The sequence below is a fragment of the Vipera berus genome (assembly GCF_964194415.1).
Source record: "Vipera berus genome assembly, chromosome: 3".
NCBI classification, from domain to species: domain Eukaryota; kingdom Metazoa; phylum Chordata; class Lepidosauria; order Squamata; family Viperidae; genus Vipera; species Vipera berus.
Window position 1 is genome coordinate 66,366,200 of NC_138204.1, and position 25,512 is coordinate 66,391,711.

Genomic DNA, 25,512 nt, shown 5'->3' on the forward strand with positions numbered 1-25,512 from the left:
AAGAAGAAGAAGAAGAAGAAGAAGAAGTAGAAGTTGGAAGGGACCTTGGAGGTCATCTAGTCCAACCCCCTGCTCAGGCAGGAAACCTTATACCATTTCAGGCAAATGCCTGTCCAGTCTCTTCTTAAAAGCCTCCAGTGTTGGAGCATTCACCACCTCTGGAGGCAGGTTGTTCCACTGGTTAATTGTTCTAACTGTCAGGAAGTTTCTCCTTAGTTCTAGGTTGCTTCTCTCCTTGACTAGTTTCCATCTGTTGCTTCTTGTCCTGCTTTCAGGTGCTTTGGAGAATAGCTTGACTCCCTCTTCTTTGTGGCAACCCCTGAGATATTGGAACACTGCTATCATGTCACCCCTCACTCTTCTCTTCGTTAAACTACACATACCCAATTCCAGCAACCGTTCCCTATATGTTTTGGCCTCCAGCCCCCTAATCATCTTTGTTGCTCTTCTCTGTACCCTTTCTAGAGTCTTGACATCTTTTTTACATCGTGGTGACCAAAACTGGATGCAGTATTCCAGGTGTGGCCTTACCAAAGCATTGTAAAGTGGTATTAGTACTTCACTTGATCTTGATTCTATCCCTCTGTTAATGCAGCCTAGCACTGTGTTGGCTTTTTTGGCAGCTGCAGCACACTGCTGGCTCATATTGAAGTAACTGTCTACTAGGACTCCGAGATCCCTCTCACAGTTACTACTATTGAGCAAGGTACCACCTATACTATACCTGTGCATTTGATTTTTCCTGCCTAAATGTAGAACCTTACTTTTTCACCATTGAAATTCATTTTGTTAGATAGTGCCCAGTGTTCGAGTCTGTCCAGATCCTTCTGTATCTTAAGCCTATCTTCTGGAGTATTGGCTATTCCTGCCAGCTTGGTGTTGTCTGCAAATTTGATTAGTTCCCCATCTATCCCCTCATCCAAGTCGTTAATGAAGATATTGAAGAGCACTGGGCCCAGAACAGAGCCCTGGGGCACCCCACTGCACACTTCCTTCCATGTAGATGCAGTTCCATAATTAACAGTGCTCAGTTTAAGATTTGGGGCTATATACCGTATATACTTGAGTATAAGCCGAATTTTTCAGCCCACTTTTTGGGCTGAAAAAATCCACTTCGGCTTATACTCCAGTGAAAAAAAAAAGAACTTACCGAGGACTTGCGCGCGGCCGAGGCTTTGGTGCTTCCGGGATCGCACGCACCTCTCCCAAGCCGCCGCCGTCCGGAGACCTGCCGAAGTTTGGGGAGGTTTGGGGAGGTGCGCGCGCACCTCCCCAAACCTCCCCAAACGTCGGCAGGTCTCCGGACCTCCGCGCCCTGCCTGCCTGCTTCTTTCCGCTGCCTGGCTGCCCTACGATGTAACCCGCTTCATGATAGAGTGCGACGCCTGCAAGGACTGGTTTCATGGCAGGTAACACAAAGCGGTCATTCTCGCCTTTCCCTCCCCCCCTCGCCCGCCCGCTCGCTTTTTTTTTCCTCTCAAGCATCACTGGACTGGGCCAGGGAAATCAGAGAGAAGCTGGGCGTGCAGAGACAGAGAGGAAGGAGGGAGGGAGGGAGGGAGGGCGCGCGCAGGCAGAGAGGGTTTGGTCTGGGTGGCGGCGGCGGCGGACACGGGGAGCTGAGGCACCGTCCGGTAGGTAGAGGCCGTTATGGGAAGGAGGTGGGAGAAGGGACATGTGGGGGAAGTACGGGGGCCGTGTAAACGGAGTACGTGCGGAGCCGCGCGGGTCTGATAGAACTGGGCCAGCAACGGGTGCTTGTGAAGCAGCTGAGGGCTGGCTAGGAAGGGGGCGGCGGCGGCGGCGCTGGCGTTTTGCGGGTGGGACAAGGCTCTCGAGAGAGAACATGGTGGAGGCGGAACCGACCCCGCCGCTCCCTGCAGGGGAGAGAAGCCGGGCAAGCGCTGCTCCAGTCCTCGCTCTTCTTCTCTCTCCCGATTTTGCCTTCCTCTCCAAGATAAGTTCGAGCGGTAGTGGAAAGTTAGAGCCCCTTTCTGAGGCCGCCCCTTACTTGGGATTGTTGGGCGAGAAGGCGACGTGGGCATGGAGGAGGAAGTAAGTCGTGCTTTACTCGTCACTGCGGGGCGGGGAGAAAAAAAGTTCTTGCCGGCCGGACTTGGATGGCGGCAGCGGCATCAGCTGGGAGCCGCAGCCCCGCCTAGTCCGGCTGAGCTGAACCAGCTCAACACAAAGCGATCGGGCCTTTCCTCCCCCCCTTTCCCTCCCCCCTCCCGCTCTAGGGCAGAGATCCCCTTCCTATCGCTCGGGGCCTTTCGTCTCTTTGGCTCGCCAGGGCTGGAGCGGCGAGAGCGAGCGGCAGAGGAGAGATGGTGGGCTTTCCTTTCCTTTCCTTCCCTTCCCTTCCCTTTCCGTTAGAGAGCTACCTTCGTGATTACAATGTGGAGTGGCCGACTGAGGCTGAAAGCACATTAGGTAGCACTTGAGACATGCAGGCAAATCCTGCTAAAGGGCTTTTCCCCCCCACTGGATCCGCGCTCCGCAAGCCTCTGCCGCCGGCGGAGGCTGGATCCGCGCTCCGCAAGCCTCTGCCGGCGGCAGGGCGCGGATCCAGCCGGCGGCAGAGGCTTGTGGAGCACGGATCCAGCCGGCGGCAGAGGCTTGTGGAGCACGGATCCAGCCTCCTCCGGCGGCAGAGGCTTGCGGAGCGCGGATCCAGCCGGCAGCAGAGGCTTGTGGAGCACGGATCCAGCCTCCGCCGGCGGCAGAGGCTTGCGGAGCGCAGATCCAGCCGCCGGCGACAGAGGCTCGATCCGCCGTTCTGCAAGCCTCCGCCGCCGGTTAATACCCTGTATTCAGCTCTGGGAAGTGGGGGGAAGGGGGAGAGAGGGGGAGTTTGGGAGGAGGGGGAGGGGGAGCTCCACGGTGCAAAAATAAAGCCCTGCCGCTCTTCGCGTTGCTTGCCCGACTGGCTGTCACAGGACCGCACGGATCGCCTCGCTCCCACCGGCAGCTGATTCCTTCGAGTTTGGTCTCGAGCGATTTTGCATTTTCTCCAGTGCTGAAAGCCACTCGGCGGATCCCAGCCTCGGCTTATACTTGAGTCAAGAACTTTTTCCAGTTTTTGGGGGTAAAATTAGGGGTCTCGGCTTATACTCGAGTCGGCTTATACTCAAGTATATACGGTATTTTCAGTTTGGTTAATCCTGTACTGCTTTCTAGATGGAGCTACTGCTTGAATTACAATATGCAATTGAACAAAGAGTGTTCTAAGGGTATACATTATTCATTCATTCATTCATTCATTTATTTCCTAGAGCCCCCCAACTCAACTCTGGGTGGCTTACAATTATAAAATTCTAAAACAATTTTAAAACAAAAAATCTACAAAATAAGTAAGTATAAACAGCAGCGAAGATACTAATAGTAAAGTATATGTTATTCATATGTATTGAACGTTTTTTTTTTAAAAAAAATCCCACTCTTGCGGTTTGTAGACAAACTCTAGAAAAACACAGTGCATCTTTAATAAGTATTTGTATCCAATCAATGTTGAGAAATAGCCACAAAGCATTGATAAGTTAAAATATTAGCAAATATGGTTCATTTCCAAAACCTAAGGTCAATCTGAGAAGCTGATCTGATATAAAAATTGGCAAAATGATTTGGTCCAAATTAAACTAAAATTACAATCTATAATCCATGCAGCAATGCTGAAAATTGTATGTCAACAGCATCAGACCCCACTTTATACACACAATTGTAGAGGACTGTTTTTGAATTTGCTGCTTTGCGTGGGCCTAGTCCTGTCCCTAGGAAAACAGTCCACATTCTGAGAGCACACCTTAGTCCTCAGCTGTTGTTAGATTGCCCAGTGCCAGCCATGATGAGGAACATGGTTGACCATCTGGCAATTAGATCCAGTGTGCCAGATGAAGCCATTCCTGAGCCAGCCAGGTTTGGCAAAGTTTGCTCATTCCTCATTTGCACTTCAAGATTTTGCAAAATGTTTTGTGCGAAGCTGCCCTTGAAAAATATCCAGAGATTTCAATGTCGCAAAGTGCATCAACAGACACTAGAAAGATCATATGGTGCCCATGTTGACAGATTTGCACTAAATTATGCACAGTTTTCTGGGCATAATTTACAATGTTGGTGCAGGAAACAAACATCTCCTGTGTAACTCCCAGTTACAGAAGGCAATGTCCCAGAAACTGATTTTGATCCTTTCTTTAACTTCAACAAGCAAGGCACATTTCGTTCACTATGATATGTCTAATATTAGTAGCTGCAAAGCCAAATTGCAAACCAAACAGTTTGAGAAGTTCCATAAAAGCCATATACTGCTAACAGTATCACTAGAATCGTATGTTAGAAAGTATCAGAACCTTCTCCTAATCCTGTTAATTTTCCATACAAAATATTGTTAATGTGAAGGTGTCTAGTCCTGAATGCTATGGTATATCATCTGATTGAATCACCTTTTCTCCTTGATTTCCTTAACTTAGATGTAATAATGCAAAAGGGAATTCTATGATTCAACAAAGGTTTTTTCTCCTTTCAACTTAGTCTTCTACTTCATATTCTTTACTGTTTCATCCTGAGGGCAGCCAATAGATTTTTAGTTCTTATTTATGCATTTTCAACTCTCTTATTTTACATTATTTTATTAGTTTCTGTTTGTCAGAAGTAAGTCTTGGCTGCACTCAATGCTACAGCCAGAAATACTGTTCCTGTTTATCTCCATGGTGACAAACGTAAATTCAGTGTTGTTGCAATGTGTCAGGACTATATTTATCAAAATGTAGGTCATGCGATATCGCACAAAAAGATCACCAAAGCTATTTATTAAAAGGTTAATGTGCTGATTGCCTCTACATCCATAAGAAGTTTAGTAAACCCTTTTATTCCTGTAATGACTCTTCTTAAGTGGTATGCAAACATGAATTTTATTGCAGCATCGAAATAAATCCCAACCATGTGTTCTATGTCTTAAATGTCTCTGTATCTTATTAGTCTACAATAGAAAATGTCATCTTCATGTATCAGAGGGCAGCCCTAAAATAAAAGGCAACAAGTGAGGCAAAACTATGGTCTTCAAAACAATCCTTTGATTTTCTAAAAGAGAGAAGTTCCTATACATATACATTAATTTCTGATTAACGATTGCAGCAAACATTGAGTGAAATGCTAATAAGATATGGGTCAATCTATATAATTCTTGCTTGACATTTTCAGATTACACTGTAATTGTGGCAATTTCTAAAATTTATATATTGCATGTTTATAAACAATATAACTATATCTAGCATATCAAGTTAGTAGTACTTAGATAAGAGATTGAGCAAACCAACTAAATTTTCTAACTATACACTTCCAACAGATAATATTCATATATTTTTTTCATTCACACTTTGTAAGCCATAGTAGTCTGGTTGTTAACTGAACAGTAAACTATGAAGAATAGTCTACTAGTCTTCAGCTTATGACCATAATTGACCCCAAAATTTATTTTGCTAAGTGTAAAATTTGTTAAGTGAGTTTTGTCCCATTTTATCACTTTTCTTGCCACATTTGTTAAGTGAATCACTGCAGTTGTTAAGTTAGTAACACAGTTGTTAAGTGAATCTGGTTTCCTCATTGGCTTTGCTTGTCAGTAGGGTGCAAAAGGGGATAGCATGACGCTGGGACACTACAACTGTCATACATGTGAGTCAGTTGCCATGAACGTAGATCATGTGACCGTGGGATGGTGCAATGGTCATAAGTGTGAAAAATGGTCATAAGTCAACTTTTTCAGTGCTGTAACTTCGAATGGTCACTAAGTGGACTGTTGTAGGTCAAGGACTACCTGTATACTAAGTCAAAAACCTAAAACCCAGATTTTGCAGGAAAAGGATGATAACATTGTGGGACTAAGGTTAAATGAACAGAATGATTACCTTCTACTTCTAAAGAACAAAATTAAGATATTCATATCCTAAAGCTGTTGTACCATTTAGAATAAGGAGGTTTTGAGATATTTTTAAATTGAATTATCACAGATCATCCCAAACCTGCCCATATTTGTGTCCATGCTAGAAAATCATGACATATAAAGTAACCATTTAAAATATCACAGAACTATTAGAAACCCCCCCCCCCCCGATATTCTGCATTAGACAAAATCTGTCACGTGGTAAATGGTGACGGAACTGTAAACCTGAATTATGTCCCATCTATACAGATATATTTTTATTTCATTATCTTTATACTATTACAGTTTTACTAAGGAAGTGGTAAAACCAAGATTGCTGTAGGAATTGAAATAAATAATATAAAAATATGATTAAAATGTACAGTATTTACAGGACATTTTTTTCTACCTCTAAGTTCCCATGTAGGAAAAATCGCTATTTAGTGGCATTCAAGAGTTGCTTCACCAAGTGTATTGACACAAATAATGCTTTTTTTAAAAAAGCATGAAATGACTGTCTTTTGGAAGGTTTGCACGGCCAGCTGTCTACACACATACTTACACCTGCAGCCCCTTTTGTTGTCAGGGGTAGTACTGTCACATGCAGATAACCAGGACAGCCTTGAAAACAGTTCTGCAACAATTCCAAAGAACACAGCTGCTTTAATACCTGAAGGAGCTGAGCTTTGCCTATACTAACAAGCTGTGCAAAGCAACTGTTCCCATAGCTGTGATTGTAGTAAACAGAGGGAAGACATGAGAGGATACAAACTTACTCTTCTTTTATGTTTGGTGGCTCAATACCCTGGATGCCACTCAAGTACAAATATGGCTTGGGAAAAGGTGGAGGCCTTTCTTGCATTAAAGCGTGGAAATCAGAGGAAGAATGTGTCCTAGGTATGCTTTGCTGATTCATCCTCCCCAGATTTACTTTGCTTATACTGTTACTATCAGAAGCCAGTTATGAATGAATCTACAAAACATTTCTGGGCTAAGATTATTCTCTTTTTTGTAAAATTAGTCTAAGGGTATGGAGCTATTTTCCTTCTCTTTATAAAATTATAATCTAAGTCCATAGTGTCGTATTTTATATTATACTGGAAGCACTTGTCTGGATCAATAACGGAAGAAACAGGTATTGATCTCCACCCCTCAATGGTACAATCTTCTGAAGAGATCTTGGGATGCTTCTTCAAGAACCTAATCTAGCAACTAGGGTGTCCACTACATTCTTAAACACTTCTCTTTAACCTAGCAGCCCCAACCTTTCCAGCTGTGCAGACCAGCAGCTGTGGTGGTGGTGGGGAGGGAGGGAGGGAGAGAGGGGGGGATGGTTCATTTGTGCAAGCAGCAGGCTCACACAACAGTGGCTTGCACAAGTGAAGCTGCACACATGAGCCCACTTGCCTGCAGCTTGCATAGCCCGGTTCTGAATGGGTCACTGCCCGGGGGTTGTTGACCCTGCTCAAATAGTGAGACAGTATGAATGGATTTCCAGAAAATATTGCAGACTACAGGACTCATTTGTGCTTCAGTTTGAGGTTCAGACAGCATCCCCAATAGCCCATGCCTGTTTTCAATAGTGAAGGGACAAAGGGCAGAAAACATCTTGCAGCCAAGAAGGCTCCACACACATTTGCACTACTCAGATGACCCTGAGGACACAAGTAAACCTCCAAAATGATTTCAACAACTCTCTAAAGGAATGCAAATGACCATCTGTCAGCAAGCAATATACTGTAAATCCTTCCCCTCCCCACCATCCAGTCAGAGCTGAAAAAGAAGCTTCTGGATGAGAAGCAAAATGTCTTCAAAAGAAGCACAAGGAAGTCCAGTTGCCTCCTGAAAAAAGCACCTTTGGGACCCCTGCTTTAATGTATATTGTTGTGTAGTGAGTTCTTTGGGGACAGGAAGCAAGATGAGAGGTTTCAAACAGGAACATTTCTTTACTGAGGCAAACAGGAACAGAACTGAATCAGAGGCTTCTGCGCAGCTACTTATATGGTTGGCCACTAGGTGGCAGCCAATAGGTTTAAAGGAACCCATTCCCGCCCCAAATCATCCAATGATCTTCTTGAAGACTGCATGTCTGGCTAGTCAGCAACTGTTACACAGACACTATTATGTAGTGCAGGGGTGTCAAACTCAATTTAATTGAGGGCCGCATCAGCATTGCAGTTGCACTCAGGGGGCCGGGTGGGTATGGCCTGGGTGGGCGTGGCCTACTGGGTGGGCATGGCTAGAGTGCATATGGCCTACTGGGTGGGCATGGCCAGCTCTACATCGTTCGCATCAAGGGTGCCTATGGGGGCCTGGGCAGGAGTGGGATAGATCTGAGGGTCTCTGGCAGGAGGAGGGTCTCTGGGCCAGGGCCAAGGCAGTGGGGGCCATTCCCTCCACTGTTTCCAGAGGATGGCTTCGCGGGCCGCATGAAACCACTTCGCGGGCCGGATCTGGCCCCCAGGCCTTGTGTTTAACATGTCTGATGTAGTGGGTTCTGGACTGCATGGACGACTCTGGACAACAGGGCTCAGCATAATAGACCTTTATTGTCTCCATAACTGGAGACAAAGGGCTATTAGCCCCACTTATATGCCTAGCCAGGTATACCTAGGACCAATCCCCTTATCTGGATTTCCCGCCAAGGACTACCCTGCCAATCCGGACAGGGTACCATGCCACCTGGTGGTTTCAGTGGCTCACTACTGCGGAAACATCCCCTATATTCATAACAGACACCTCAATTGAGCAACCTTCAAGCAGCATTCAAAAGACAAGTGAAAACAAGTAAAATCCCAATACATTACATATATCATATACAGTTCCACTGGTTCTTCCTTCATTGTTAGCCCCCAGGGCCTTAGGTACTCTGATGAGGTCACTGAATGGAGCATAGAAGAATATTTCAAAGATATGCTAAATATTTCTAAAAAGAAAAAAAAAACCTTCAAAGCAAAGATGACAACTGCATTCAGAATTTCACTAACATGATTTGGGAAGCTCTAGATTCTTTAAAGTTTTTAAAAAGGAAAAGAAGCAGGGGAACTGAAGAGTCTATTCATGTTGCTGACACACGCTATAGGTAGTCCTCAACTTATAACCATTCATTTAGTGACCGTTAAAAATTACATTAAGGGACGCGGTGGCTCAGTGGGTTAGGGCGCTGAGCCTGTTGATCGGAAGGTCGGCAGTTTGGCGGGTCGAATCCCGAGTGCCGCGTAGCAGAGTGAGCACCTGTTACTCGTCCCAGCTTCTACCAACCTAGCAGTTCGAAAGCACGTAAAAATGCAAGTAGAAAAATAGGGACCACTCCGGTGGGAAGGTAAAAGCGTTCCGTGCGCCTTTGGCGTCTAGTCATGCCGGCCACATGACCACGGAGACGTCCTCGGACAAGCGCTGGCTCTTCGGCTTTGAAACGGAGATGAGCACCGGCCCCTAGAGTCGGAAACGACTAGCATGCATGTGTGGGGGAACCTTTACCTTTACTAAAAATTACATTGGCACTGAAAAAACTTTTCGCACTTACAACTGTTGCAGCATTCCCATGGTCACATGATCTAAATTCAGATGCTTGGGAAATGGTTGCAGTATCCTGGGGTCATGTGATCACCTTTTTTCAATCTTCTGACAGGCAAAATAAATGGGGAAGGCAGATACACTTAACAACCATGTTACTAACTTAACAACTACAATGATTCACTTAACAACTATGACAAGAACGATAGTAAAATGGAGAAACCTCACTTAGCAACAGAAATGTTGAGCTCGATTGTGGCTGTAAGTTGAGGGCTAGCTTTATAAAAATGGCAAAAAGGGTATTACCTAGGAAGTAAGTAGGTGAGGTTGTTTGTAACAATGCGATTCTACTTCCTATCAGAAAATGCAAATATCTCCAATGCTTCATTCTAACATTTCTCACTCAGCTATAACAGTAGAAATGTGATTTATGATGGCAGTGCTTGCTGAAACAGCCAGCAGATTTTAAACAATTGTTGATGCTGTCATGCCTATTTATAGTGCTGTCAACTTTGGGCACTTTTTTGTTTGTGTTTTCAAATTCAATGGATGAGCACACAAAACTCATTTTTCAAGTTAGAATATTTTCAAGGAGATGTGTGTGTGTGTGTGTGTGTGTGTGTGTGTGTATTAGAAATATCTCTTCTTAAAATATATATTTCTGTTACAGCGGTACCCTGCATATGTGTTGGACATGCATGTGTGTGTTACAAAGAGTCTGATTTAAAAAATGCAGATAATTTAAGGTATCATTATGGAAATTAAAACAATATTTTTAAAAAACATGGCTCAAACTAATTTTTAACTCCTTTCTTAGAACATTCTTTTCATGTTAAGATGAATGGGTAAGATGGACATGAACTGAATAGCTAATTGAATGCCTAACATAGATTCCAGGAATACGTATTTGTAGCATTTTAAAAATGATAAGCTAACTGATTTAAAATATAATAAATGTCCACTTTCAACCTTTGATCAGTACTTTTGTTAGTTTGCCAACATCACTGCCTTCAAAGATACACATGATTTGCCTGGGTACCTTCTTTAGAGAAGAAGCTTAATGTACCTGATTCTATTTAAAATGAATCACTAAACAGAATTATTTTTCTTTCTTAGTTACAACAGAAAACAGTGATAATCTATCACCTGCAGCTTGGATACATAAAAAGAGTACAGGCATTACTCAGGAACTTTAGAATTATGACCTTGTGCAGATACAAACAAACCCGCTTGCAATTCCAACAAAGAAAGTCCTGGAACATGGGAGAAGGTTAGTTTGCAAAGTAAAGCACATGTACACTTGCTTGAAGTTGCAAACACAAGAGACTTATGAACAACCTCTTGGAATGTAACCTCCTTGTAAGTAGAGTACTGACTGTAATTGTCCTTTTATTGTTTCTTGCCAAAAGGGACTTTAATAGTCCTGATTCAAAATAGTTTTTCATATTACTTCTCTAAAAAATTATGCTAGGAACTGAAATGAATGGTGTTACTGTGTACATTGTTGTAAGCATACAGAAAGTGTTTTTAAGACTTCATAATAAATAAACCTTTATTGTCAAAGTACAACATGTGTACATTGAGATTAGCTGAGCCTCCCCCCGTGCTCTCTCCCCCCAACACACAGTGACAACAAACCCTCCATCCCACCACACTATGTGAACCAACTACACCACACACTGGCCTCCCAAGTCAATTCTGATTATGTCCCATTTAAAAGCCTAACAGCCCACAGATAAAAGCTATTTTTCAGCCTGTTGGTACGGCTGGCTATATTCCTATATCTTCTACCGGATGGTAGGAGAGTAAAGAAATACTGTCCAGGGTGTGAGTCATCCCTGAGAATCTTCCTCACTCTTCCTAGGCAACGAGCCCTGGCGATGTCAATCCAGTGGTGTCAGGGAACAGCCCACAATGTCTTGTGCTGTGCTCACTACCCTCTGTAATACTTTCCTATCCGCGGCTGTCAGACCAGCATACCAAACCACAATACCATACGAGAGGACGCTCTCTATAGTAGACCGGTAAAAGAGGATCATTAGCTGTTGTTCTACCCTGTTCTTCCTCAAGACCCTAAGAAAGTGAAGCCTCTGTTGGGCCTTTCTAGCCACCTGAGTTGTGTTAACTTTCCAGGTCAGATCTTCACAGACGTAGACTCCCAGAAATTTAAAGGAGGAAACTCTCTCTACACAGTTCTCCACGATGTAAAGTGGGGCAGGTGCCTCCTTTTTTCTCTGGAAGTCTAACATCATCTCTTTCGTCTTGCCGATGTTTAGGTGCAAGTTGTTGTTACTACACCATATGGATAGTTTTTGTACCTCCGCCCTATATGCTGTCTCATCCCCACCTGTAATAAGACCCGCCACAGTTGTATCATCTGCGAACTTGATTATTGCAGTGGATGGGTCAGATGATACACAATCATAAGTGTATAAAGAGTACAGGTAGGGGCTAAGCACACAGCCCTGTGGCGTGCCGGTGCAAAGCTTCAGGGGGGTGGACAAAGCAGACCCGACCCTCACTGTTTGTAACTGATCTCTAAGAAAGTCTTGAATCCAATCGCAGATGGCGGGGGAGAATTTCAAGTCAGTCAGCTTCTCGATGAGAATGCTCGGCAAAATGGTGTTGAAAGCCGAGCTGTAGTCAACAAAAAGCATCCTGACGTAACTTCCAGTAACGTTTAGTCTTACAGGGAAAAATATCTGTTTTCAGGTTTTTTAATTTTTTTTATTGATTGCAATAAAGTGCATAGAAGAATTGCTTAAATTCTATAAAGATCAGTGAGATTTAGACATTGCTGTTATCAAGTTTTACTACAGAGCTGTTTGATATCTTAGCATAATATTTATGAAATAGTTATGACATCTAAGAAATACTAGCAGTCATCCAAGTCCATAAATCTAAAAAAAATCTGCTTTCCATATTCAATAATATGGTTTACAGTATATTCAATATATTATATTAATATTTACCAAAATAAACCAAAATGGACCATTAAGCCCATATTGTGTGTCCCTTACCAATTTTGCACTTCCAATATAACGAGGATGCTCTGTAAACACTAAAAATAACTTTTGTTGAATTAATCTTCATCCTACTATCATTAGACATGTATTTCAACTTAATATGGAATACCCCAAATGTGTTTTAGAAATCTTGCAAATAATGAATAACAATATACTGCAAATAATGAATAACAATATTTTGTAAATATTTACAGAAAAATAATGTCAATTTAGAATGATCCAAAACATATACTATCTTCAATGCAGTGCTAATTCAACTGAACCAAACTTTGAAATCATTCTATTAAATGTTTTAATAGAATATACTGCCATTTCCCAATTTAAATTCACATATTCCTCTTGAAATAATTGAAAGGGTTTAAAAAATGATTGGCAATGATCTGCAATAGCCCTGTTTGCTTTGAATTTCAAAGATAATAAATAAATAATATTTGCTTCTTTTATGACTACAAATAGAGCTAATTTCATGCCAATATGTATGTAGAGTTTCTTTAACTTTGTAATTGTGCTTATCATGGTTTTCTTTTTCCTTTTTTTAACCTTATCGCTCACATTCCACTGAGAAAATGAAGTCAAAATATATGCCCAATGAAAAGAATCATTTCCCAACAAAATAGGAAGATGAATGGCTTTTTCAATTGTGACTCAGATGGGAAAAATTTCCATAGCTTGCACTACGACTCAGAACATCTCTAATTAATGCTGTCAGTAACCCTTTCACACAAGAGGTTTATTTTTGCAAAGTATTTGAACTCGATCAATTAAATTCTGCAGCACATGAATTTATCAATTATTGAAATAGCCATGTAAGTTACTGTGGAAAGCGTGTATTAAATATGCCTCTCCCACATAAACAAAAGACAATTCTTGACAGTGATCTTATTTGCCTCATGTTAGAAGACATCAGACTTCTAAATGAGGAAGGAATTTAAAATATAAGTATTAATGATGGTGGAAGTATAAATCAGGGCTCTCCAACCTTGGCAATTTTAAGACTTGTGGACTTCAACTCCCAGAATTCCTCAGCCAGCAAAATTCTGGGAGTTGAAGTCCACAAGTTTTAAAATTGCCAAGGTTGAGGACCCCTGGTATAGATTATGCAATAGCAGCCATAGGAACATTCTGCCTGTCTATTCCCTATCTGTCTCTGGTGCAGTGTTTCCCATATTGCGGATTGCAACTATTCATGCCACATGTATCATACACTTTTCGCTTACACTAGGCTAGGGGGTCTCAAAACGACTGCTGAAGGACTGACGGATGGCTTTCCTCACGAGTTTTTTTTTTTTGAACAAGCCTACCAGTTTATGTAAAAATATACAGGAATTTCTGGACATATGACCACAACTGGGGCCATAATTTACATTGCTAAGCAAAGTGGTTGTTAAGTAAGTCACACCCAATTTTACAACCTTTTTTGCTGTGGTTAAATAAATCATTACAGTTCTTGAGTGAATCTGCCTTTCCCCATTGAAGTAGCTTATCGTAAACCAGCTGTGAGGTTCACAAATGGCAGTCACATGACTCTACATGCTGCAACTGTCACAAACACAACTTGCTGGTTACCAAGTATCTGAATTTTGATCATATGACCAGGGAGATGCTGTGACGGTTGCAAGTATGAGGCCCGGTAAATGTTAGGTAACTTTTATCAGTGCCATTGTAACTTCTGATGGTTGCTAAACAAATGATTGTAAATCAGGGATTACCAGTATTCAATGCAAAGCCATATGGTAGTTCCGGGGTCCTATATGTTCCCTTTTTGTTTTTAACCTTTCAGATTTGACTATCAACGAAGGCGTAATCATGACTAGAAGGAATAATTCTGCATGGAAGCCTGCCCCTCTGAAGTGACAAGGCAGGGAGAGAGATTTACAACTACAAAGCACAGAAGGGAAAGATGATGGGCTGGGATCGGTATTTCAGAACACTAGGGTTGGGAGAATGAAATATCAGAAACCACTGCCCATATTCGGGAGCTGCATCCTGTTAAGAGTCATTTAAGACAGGCTGATTTAAGATATCTTTTTCTTTTATTTTAGTTACCAACTTTAGTAAATGAGAGTGTCTGTCTTCATAGTGAAATGTAAGCAAACTCACCTTTCCAATTACAGTGGAGTGGTTTTGAGAGGGGTACATCAAATGGAAGTTTTTTTAAAAAAGTTAAATGGATTTAGTGTTTACAGTTAAAATATAGTAATTCCTTTTTTCCTTATTCTGTTACCAATAAAATTGTTATTTTTACTAGAATTATTTTTACTGTGGTCATTTAAAAAGAAATACATTACAACATGTATGTTTTTTTAATGACCACAGTATCACAAAGTTTCATATCCTCAGCTTGGATCTAACTTAACATCATACATTATGGTCACTGTCTATTCCTTTAGTTTTCTGTTTTTAGGAATCATTAAAAGGTTGTGGGACATTACCTATTTGTATGTATGTATGTCCACCATCAGAATAATAATCTCCCCCCAAAAACAGACAATAAATAAAATTTGGTGCAGGGGAAGAGGTCAGCAAAAGAAACCATGAGTTTAAGAAATGGGTGGAGTATCTAATTCAACTGAGCAAAAAGAGAAAATCAGTGAAAGCATTCCAGAAGCACTTCTTATAGTAAAACAGATGTGAGGCAGCTCAGAATGGTGACAACTCCCCCTCCATAATACTCTGCCTTATGGTCACATAATCCAGAGCGTTGCTCTTCATGCTTCCTGCATCTTATTATTTAATAGTTTAAGGACAATCTGGAAGGATTTAGGTTAACGCTGCCATGTGGAATATGGTATTTCAACTTCCAGTTCTGGAAATATATTCCACAGACAGATTCTTGAATGAGAAAACTACCTTCCCTACATTATTATCATCCTGCCCCACCACCACACAAACCTACAAACACACACGCACACATGCACACACACACACAAACATTGAAGTTGGTGAACATACCCATTACTCCTGTCTCCTATTTTTGCGCATATCGACAACCCTGTGAAGCAGGATGGGCTGACACAAAATAACTGGCCCAAGTCACCAAGCTGGTCTTCATGACTAAGAGGCCTAGAACTCACAGTCTCCTGGATTCTAGGCCACCACCCTCACCACTACACCAAACTGGCTCTCATTACATTGGGAAATTCAGGAAATGCCTGTTCCTTTCCTCCTGAGTAAAAACTTCAGGAAGTTAGCCTTTCAGGCACAAGGGACCAATGCCGTGGAGAGAGGTTTTTCCACAGATCAGAGGGGGCCTGGTTTCACATGCTGCCTGCATCCCGTGGATGGGGCTTTGCTTGTTTGCACGGCCTGGTTTCTGGCGTACTGCAGACTGGTGCTGGTCCACGGACCAGGGTTGGGGACCCCTGATTTAGAACTAGGAGAAAGGGGTAGTGAAGGGAAAGCATCCAATTCACAGCTTTTTCACACACTTTCTTTCAGTTGTGAATCTGAAAGAAACTACAATGTCTCTTTGTTTAACAAATTCGTCTTTATTCTGAATCATGAAATGCTGCAGTTTATAACTCTCATTGCAATTAATAATTCAAGAGTAGAACTCTTATAGACAATGTGAAAGATTCTTCTTCACCCTATCCAGGAACTACCACAGGCCTGGAAAGGGGCTGATGTAGTTCCCATCTCCAAAAAGGGGGGGGGGAAATGGATCCAGGAAACTATAAACCAATAAGCCTGACATCAAGACCTGGAAAGATTCTGGAAAAATAATCAAGAAACGAATCAGCAAACACCTAGAGACAAACAAAGTTATAACCAGAAGCCAACATGGGTTTTTCAAAAACAGATCATGCCAGACAAATCTTATTGCACTCTTTGACAAAGTGACAAAATTAGTGAACAAGTGAAATGCAGTGGGTATAATTTACTTGTACTTCAGTAAGACATTAGATAAAGTAGACCACAACCTACTACTTGAAAAGATATAAAAATGTGGATTAGACAGCATTAGCCCCAGATGGATTTGTAACTGGCAAACCAACCACACACAACAAGTGATCCTTAAAGGAATTGCATCTACATGGAGGGAACTGTGCCGTGATGGACCCCAAGGCTCTGTCTTAAGCTCAGTTCTCTTCAATATCTTTATCAATGATTTAGATGAGGAGATAAAAAAGCCAAAACAGTCCTAGGCTGCATTAACAGAAGGATAGAATCAAGATCATATGACGTGTTAATACCACTTTATAAAGCCTTGGTAAGACCACACTTGGAATACTACATCCAGTTTGGACGGCACAATATAAAAAAGATGTTGAGACTCTCTAGAAAGAGCACAGAGAAGAGCAACAAAGATGATTAGGGGACTAAAGGATAAAACATATGAATAATGGCTGTAGGAATTGGGTATGTCTACAGTAGTTTAATGAAAAGGAGGACTAGGGGTGATATGATAGCAGTGTTCCAATATCTAAGGGAGTGCCTCAAAGAAGAGGGCATTAATTTATTCTCCAAAGCACTGAAGGCACTAGAAGAAACAATGATGGAAACTAATCAAAAAAAGAACCAACCTAAAACTAAGGACAAATTTATTGACAGTTAGAACAATTAATCAGTGGAACATTTTGCCTCCAGAAGTTGTGGATACTCCAACACTGAAAGTTTTTAAGAAAAAAATGAACAACCATTTGTCTGCAATGGTATAGAGCAGACATGTCAGACACAAGGCCCAGGGGCCGGATCTGGCCCATGAAGTGGTTTCATGCGGCCCGCAAAGCCATCCTGGAAACAGTGAGGGAACGGCCCCCGCTGCCTTGGCCCTGGCCCAGAGACCCTCCTTCTGCCAGAGACCCTCAGATCTGTCCCACTCCTGCCCAGGCCCCCATAGGCACCCTTGATGCGAACGATGTAGAGCTGGCCACGCCCACCCAGTAGGCCATACACACTAGCCACGCCCACCCAGTAGGCCACGCCCACCCAGGCCACACCCACCCTCCCCCCTGAGGGCAATCACAATGCTGATGCGGCCCTCAATGAAATTGAGTTTGACACCCCTGGTATAGAGTTTCCTGCTTGAACAAGGGATTGGACTGGAAGACCTTCAATGTCCCTTCCAACTCTGTTATTCTGATACTCAAAGGAGTCATTAGAGATGGCCCTAATGACAGAAGACCAAACATTTACAAGTGACTCCTACATTCCAGAGCAAAGTATTTCTTTCAGTTGGGTAAACAGATATTTACACTGATTCTCATCTTCTTCACTGAACATGTTAACATATGTCCGTAGAATGAAAGGCAAGCTGTGTCTGCCTATGAATGAACTGTTCCTTCACCAACAGAGCAAAAATGACTCTCTTGAGAAGCAGGCTATGAATTAGAAAGGGCAAGGAGCAGATTTACTTTAAATTATCCATATCTTCCATCAGCTGATGAAGTTAACATCTCAAGAAATAATCGGAATGCCAGTGTACATTTGAAGTGGAAGAAATAAATCTTTAGTACCTCAATCTATAAATATTTAAATCAATGAGCCTTCGCTTACTATTATAATCCCCATCAGGGATTACACATTTTTAATAAGTATGACTAATAAAACCATACAATTTCCTTTCTCAAGGTTATTAATAACCTGATTTATTCTCCTTTACAGCAACAAAACTAAGTAGACAACTCATGAGTCAGATTTATTAAAAAAAATTGTCACACTCCTGAAATAGGATACCCATTTTATGGGGAAATGGCCAAAATAAATGTAATTAAATCCCTGAGAGAGTTCCTTCAAATCACTTTGTCCTCACTTCTTTGCTATGAAAAATAACCATTTGAGGCTAGGAAAGAATGTGAACTAATATATTTAAGAATTAGAATTACTTCCACTTGCTTTTAATTATTGATGTCAGACATCTTTCATATATCTTTAAAAATGCTACAACCAATAAGTAAACAGATATCCTTCTTTAAGGACTATTCTGCACAAGCCAAGTGTCCAAGTATCTCTTACAGTCCAATCTATAATGATTACAGGGACAACAGTCAGCAGGAAGACAGAAGATATGTATTTTATTGTTAAAAATAATGATTTTAAAACATTGGTCTCTTAGGAGATCAATAGAATAGATTATCTGTAGCTCAGGTTTTAACTGTGGGATCCTTGGTGTTCTCTGAACTTGGTTGTTTTCTTGAAGACTACTACTACTACTACTACTACTACTACTACTAATAATAATAATAATAATAATAATAATAATAATAATAATAACAACAACAACAACAACAACAACAAAGTTGGAAGGCACCTTGGAGGTCATCTAGTTCAGGGATTTTCAACCAGTGGTATGGGTACCACCTGTGGTACATTGGCACCTAGCAGGTGGTACGTGACCATCCTAGAAAAGTGGTAGTGGGGGAGGGGAATGAGATGAACCAGTGTCAGTACCTCACAAGCCTGAGCGAGAGATGCTGGAGCTGCAGGGCTGTCAGGACTCAGCGGAAGCTCTAGGATCAGCGCTTCTTTGGGGCTGTCAGGGCTCAGTGGAAGCACCAGGATCAGCGCCAGGCTCCAGCTGGAGCTTGGTGCTGTTTCCAGTGCTTCTGCTGAGCCCAGAAGAAGCGCCGATCAGCTGGAATGTTGCAGCATCTCCAGGGTCTTGTGATTTACATTCAGATGCTTGGCAACTGATTCATATTTATGATGGTCACAGTGTCCCAGGGTCATGTGAAGTGACCAAAGCCTGCTGCAACCACCCAACAGATGGGGGAAATAAAAACCAAACACCCTCCGACCCAGCCCCACTGCCAATCCTCAATAGAAATGCTCACAACAATGAAAACCTCGGACAGGAGAAAGAGCGCCGCCGGGTGTCTTGCTTGGTTGTGGCTTGAGGGGAACTATTTTCAGTGCCATTGTAACTTTGAACAGTCACTAAGTGAACTGTTGTATGTCGAGGACTACCTGTACTTCATCACTTTTTTCCTTTTTTTTTTGGTCATCAAGTTTTTGACACCTTGCTAGGTGACTGGTGGTACTCGGATGTTGCCATATCCTAAAAGTGGTACAATGGGTGAAAAGATTGAAAAACCCTGATCTAGTCCAACCCCCTGCTCAGAAAGAAAACCCTATGCTATTTCAGACAAATGGCTGTCCAGTCTCTTCTTAAAAACTTCCAGTGTTGGAGCATTCACCGCTTTTGGAGGCAGGTTGTTCCACTGGTTAATTGTTCTAACTGTCAGGAAGTTTCCCCTTAGTTCTAGCTTGCTTCTCTCCTTGATTAGTTTCCATCCATTGCTTCTTGTCCTGCCTTCAGGCGCTTTGGAGAATAGCTTGACTCCCTCTTCTTAGTGGCAGCCCCTGAGATATTGGAACACTGCTATCATGTCCCCCCTCGTCCTTGTCTTCATTAAACTACACAAACCCAAATCCAGGAACTGTTCTTTATATGTTTTAGCTTCCAGTCCTCTAATAATCTTTGTTGCTCTTCTCTGCACTCTTTCTAGAGTCTCTACATCTTTTTTACATCGTAGTGACCAAAACCAGATGCAGTATTCCAAGTGTGGCCTTACCAAGGCATTGTAAAGTGGTATTAATACTTCACGTGATTACCCAATCAGGTAAAATAAGTGCTAAAAGGCAGTAGGGTTTGCTCTCTGACCCTACTCCCTTCTGGCATTGGGTATGTTACCTAGTTGGGCAATAAAACGTCTGCAAGAAAACAACCAAGCTCAAAGAGCACCAAAGACCCCCTCAGTCCTAAGAGATCAATATTCCTTTGTCAAAACAAAAACAAACAAAACATAACTACAAATCCAGCTATCTTGTCTCTCCTACTGCCCAAGACAAAATGGCAAAACAAGAGTGCCCAGACATGGGATGGAGAGTTGGGCATGTCCACAGGGAATGGGCAGTTTCCTGACACTGACCATCACATAGGCTAGGTCATTTCCAAGAAACTGAGGATTTTTCTTACAGCAAAATCTTACAGAACAAACAAGGACAACTTTATAAAGTGAGAAACTGTATCATGAGAAGGTATCTCATAAAAATGGTATTTGTGCCATGATTATAAAGCTGAGCTCCTACTGAGGTGAGAAGTCAAGCTGAAAATAGATTGCTTAATACACTAAAACATACACTGGCTTTCAAACCAAAGGCTTATTTGTTTCATTCTGACTTCAATAAATAATGCTATTTACATTCTAGAGGCTCCAGTGAACAATTTCATAACAGTTATTATATTAATGGTTTAAAACATATATCCTAACAATTAAAGGTAAAGGTAAAGGTTCCCCCGCACATGCGTGCTAGTCGTTTCCGACTCTAGGGGCCGGTGCTCATCTCCGTTTCAAAGCCGAAGAGCCAGCGCTTGTCCGAGGACGTCTCCGTGGTCATGTGGCCGGCATGACTAGACGCCAAAGGCGCACGGAACGCTGTTACCTTCCCACCGGAGTGGTCCCTATTTTTCTACTTGCATTTTTACGTGTTTTCGAACTGCTAGGTTGGCAGAAGCTGGGACGAGTAACAGGCGCTCACTCTGTTACGCGGCACTCGGGATTCGACCCGCCAAACTGCCGACCTTCTGATTGACAAGCTCAGCGTCCTAACCCACTGAGCCACCGCGTCCCTTCCTAACAATTACAATTAACCAATTATTGCGAAATACTAAGAAACAGACTTGTGCCCAGGAATATAACAATGGCTGAAGTTTTTCAATTCCTTATGTTGACATCAGGAGTAGGCAATGTATGATTTTTTTTTCCAATTTCCTAAGCATTCTGCAGGCTGTGAGCTAACACTGATGACTCAGAAGGAATTCTTGGCCTTTAATTTTTAAAGTACCTCTCCATACATCATAACCCACAAGAATATGCATCAGTTTGCTAAGCAAGTCATTGCCCGGTGATCTCTGCTTGGTAATTCTAGGTATCCTGCCTTACAGAAAGGCATTAAACACAAATTCTACTAAGTGATTCAACATCAATCACAAATAGGCTGTTTAAGCATAATTTATTGACTAAGCCACAGTCTGCAGCAAGACGTAGGAAGAAGAATGGGAACTACGCAGCTCCCTTTTTTTCTTCTTTACATTGAGAAGCTGCTTTTAGCACTTACTTCTTTTTCAGTCACTGAAGAGCACAGGACTATGGAGTAAAGTGTCAACTTCTCAGCATTGTCCAAGTATAGTTCATAGAGTTCCAATACAGCAGAAAAAGGACAAAATAAGCATGATTTACTCAGAGTACTTCCCTAAGAGGATGTTTAATCTCTTTGAAGCCAAATCCAGAACTAATTATATGATGGACTTCTGTTTGGGTAGATAAACTGGGTTTCAGTTGCTGTAAATCTGAAATCAAAGCAAAGCTATAGTGCAGGGGTGTCAAACTCAATTTCATTGAGGGCCACATCAGCATTGTGGTTGCCGTTGGAGGGCCAGGTGGGTATGGCCAGGGTGGGCGTGGCCTACTGGGTGGGTGTGGCTAGAGTGCGTATGGCCTACTGGGTGGGCATGGCCAGCTCTACATCATTGGCATCAAGGGTGCCTATGGGGGCCTGGGCAGGAGTGGGACAGATCTGGGGGTCTCTGGCAGGAGGAGGGTCTCTGGGCCAGGGCCAAGGCAGTGGGGGCCGTTCCCTCACTGTTTCCAGGATGGCTTCGGGGGCCACATGAAACCACTTTGCAGGCCGGATCCGGCCCCCGGGCCTTGTGTTTGACATGTCTGCTATAGTGTTTTCCTACTCTGCTACTGCTGAATATAACTTGTAATGGTTTGCATTCAGCTTTGTGAGAACCTTATCTTACTTCACCTCCAGGGTCTTGGGTTCAAGTAAGGTTTAACTGTTTCCTTGCACTGTAGAGTCCTTGGTGCTCTCTGATCTTGCTTGTTTGTTCACCTGCAGATGTTTCATTACCCAACTATATAACATCATCAGTGAATTAGGATGTTTTCTTGCATCTGTAAAGATTCAATATCCCACTCTTATATCATTAAGTATACATTTATTTCTCCTTTCCTTCATCTTTCCCACCAACCCCCCACCCCACCCCAGCACTAGCTACATGCACCCATACTAAATAATATTAGGGAAAGTATCCAGCTCTAAAGTCTCTTTCATGCCCTTTTAAGTAATAGGAAAGGAATAGGATCAAATTGTCAACCTTAAAGATATCTTTTTCCCCTTAAATATTATCTCCTGTATAAGTTACAAGGGTTTCCCTTCAGAGCAACAAGAATGAAAGAAGGACACTAGCATTTCTTTTAAATGTTCATTTTAGCATAAACTGACAGAAAGGAATTTTTGCCAACACAGCAGACAAGGCACGTCTATTGTATAAGACAGGTAGAAAAGCACAGATTGGATCACGGTAATTTCCATTGTCTTTGGCGTTTGGAGATAGGCAAGAACAAGGAAGATTGTACCATGGACTTCAAAACCATTGCAAAGTATTCCTTTAATGCACCACATAGATTATGTGATAAATTTGCTTCATTAATCAGTAACAGAAAAACAGAGTCCGTTGTTGGCAAGCACAAGATACAGTCCAAAGAATGTTTTAGCCCAAGAAATAGAAGAGTCAGGAAATTCACTCTCAAGAACAGCTGACAACAAGAGAATGAGAAACAAGGAAAACAATGGCAGTCATTTTTTATAAATGTAGCCCAAAAAAACCCATTCTGAAGTCAGTCTTGACTGATAAGGACGACTCCTGAATTTTACTGAACTTGTTTATTATAAGCTAGTGGGTTTTTATAATTTTGCTTCATCCTCAAGAGGGGTCTTCTGCAGGGGAGTATGGTAATTCTCATTTCACTTGCTAACTGTGTGAGAATCCATACAGAAAAAAAGGTCACGGCACTGCCTATTTTGCTCCTCGTTATGTTTACATTACATTATGGATATATACATAAACTGCTAATCTCCTTTCCAATTCTGGGCAGCAAATGATGTCAGACGATTAAAAATAAGAGCAATGCTGAGATCCTACAGAACAATTACAGTATCTAGAAAAAGAATGCCAATACCATTAAAACAAAGATCCCATAAGCAATCCATCAACCACTGTAGGGGAAAAGTTTTAACCTTTTTCAGGATATGGGCCATATAAATCTCTAGAAAAGATATGATGTAATAGAGAGGTCCACTACCTGGATTATAAATGAAGAGATTTTGAATATTTTAAAACTAAAAAATATATGCACATAAATGTATTAAGGATACCCCTCAATATATACTTATGTGTAATAAGCCAAAAATATTTAATATAGTCTCTACTATCAATAAATACAACTTCATAGATTGCATGAATAGATAAGTCATAAACATGTACAGCAGAGGGTAGAAATAGAGGATCAGGTGCGCTAATTCATATGAAGGGCAGAAAGCACTATCCTCAATATGAAGACACCACAGTATACAAAAATTTTGAAATATGATTAGCTACAATATCCACCAAAATCTAGATTGGTTGATAAAGTCAAAAGAGAAAACAAATCAATAAACAGAGCAAAAATTATATCTAAAGCAATCAATAAAAAGGTACATTTAAAGTAATTTGAGAAAATATACGAGGAACTTCTAGAAATCTCTTTTTCCCCTATAAATGCTTATAGAAAAATACAGAACAAACCCCATTTATATAGGAATGTATAAATCTGCATATTACTTAATTCCATCAATGCATTCAGGTGTAATAGAGAGACAGAATTGGTGTATCCACCTGGTCAGTTAGTTTCTAATAAAATAATAATATAAGATCCTATAAGAATAAATAGAACCATCCTTAACTAAGCTGTAAAGTACAAGAAATTCCTACCTTTCTTTTTAGACTCTTTCTTTGTGCTGGTTTTAACAGCCACTTGAAGTTCTGTCTCAGTTGACATCCTATTGTATCCTTAGTCCTCTTCACACAGATCCAGTATCTTGGCCAGGCTCATTTAGAACAATTCTTCCAGAGAATTACTTAGCTTTTCAAATACTAGAATCGAAAGAGCTCATTTCATTCACCCTTTTGAAGTGCTACAATAAAAAAACAACACAATTAAGCCATCTTAAGAATAAGGTTTTCTAAGACATATTAAGGTTCAGTTGAAGCTTCCTATGAAATGTATGTTAACTCCCATGTGTGTTAAGAAATAACTCTTATTTTCTCTTTCTCACATTTATGAGAGTTATATTAATTTCAGTGGGATATATACAGCAGGTAACAAATGAATACTATGAATAACCTTGATGTTTACTAAACTCTTGAGAATATCTTACCATTTCTACACACAAACACGCACAAAATTTATAAATATACATGTACTCACAGTTTCTATTGGTAATAAATACAGTAAAGTTATTTGTATTTATAGTCTATGTGTGAAAAAAATCTTAAATTTACATCTAAAGTTTCCTCTGTGAGCTGAAAATGGCTTATAATTCAACATTTTCATAATATCTCCAAAACAGCAGCTCTTGCCTGAGGTTAGATTTGTATCTGGTTCAACAACTTATGGGCAATTATATACATAAAGTTTATGTATAGGTATGCTTCAGTTTGCAGGAAACCCAACAGAAACACTTCTTCAAAGGAGCATCATAGAGAATGAAGCACTATCATGCCGGTTAGAATAGTCATCGTGCTATAATCCTGATATTAAAAGAGGCTTGAAATGAAAGTCTAAAGCAAGATGGTAAATTTCAATACTTTTGAGCTGAAGTGGTGCAATTCCATTTTCTGACTAGAAAAGACAGCCTCAAATTAGACTATTATTATTGCCCATATTATCCAATGCTAACCAGACAGAATGATCCTCCTTCACACAGCTCTAGCAGATAGCCAATTAGCTATCATACATACAACATAAAAAAGAACCAGAACAAATACTCAATGTACAGTTCCTTGTCCACTAGCCCACCTCATTGCACACATTTTTTTCAAGCTATAAACACTGAGGTAACAAAACAGACTACTGTTTAAATCCATTTTTCTATATTTTTAAAATAATTCTATATTTGGACAAAATCACACACTTGAACATGTTTTTTTTTTCTTTTTACAACCCTGTAATCCCTTGCTTTGGGATGGAGTCAAGACGACTGAGTGGAGCTGAGCATTTTCTGGCC

At 41.3% G+C, this 25,512-nt stretch overlaps 1 protein-coding gene across 3 annotated transcripts in view; it reads right to left on the minus strand.

Moving 5' to 3' along the window:
• DAB1 (DAB adaptor protein 1) overlaps window positions 1–24,284 on the minus strand; it is a gene marked incomplete at both ends in the record, with an annotated part of 190,263 nt that extends 165,979 nt beyond the window's left edge. For all 3 annotated transcript variants that reach the window (XM_081324630.1, XM_081324629.1, XM_081324628.1), the window contains one exon: window positions 24,218–24,284. In XM_081324630.1, coding sequence (XP_081180756.1) covers window positions 24,218–24,284 — 67 coding nt within the window. The remainder of the gene's footprint in view (window positions 1–24,217) is intronic.
• Window positions 24,285–25,512: the final 1,228 nt, after the last annotated feature.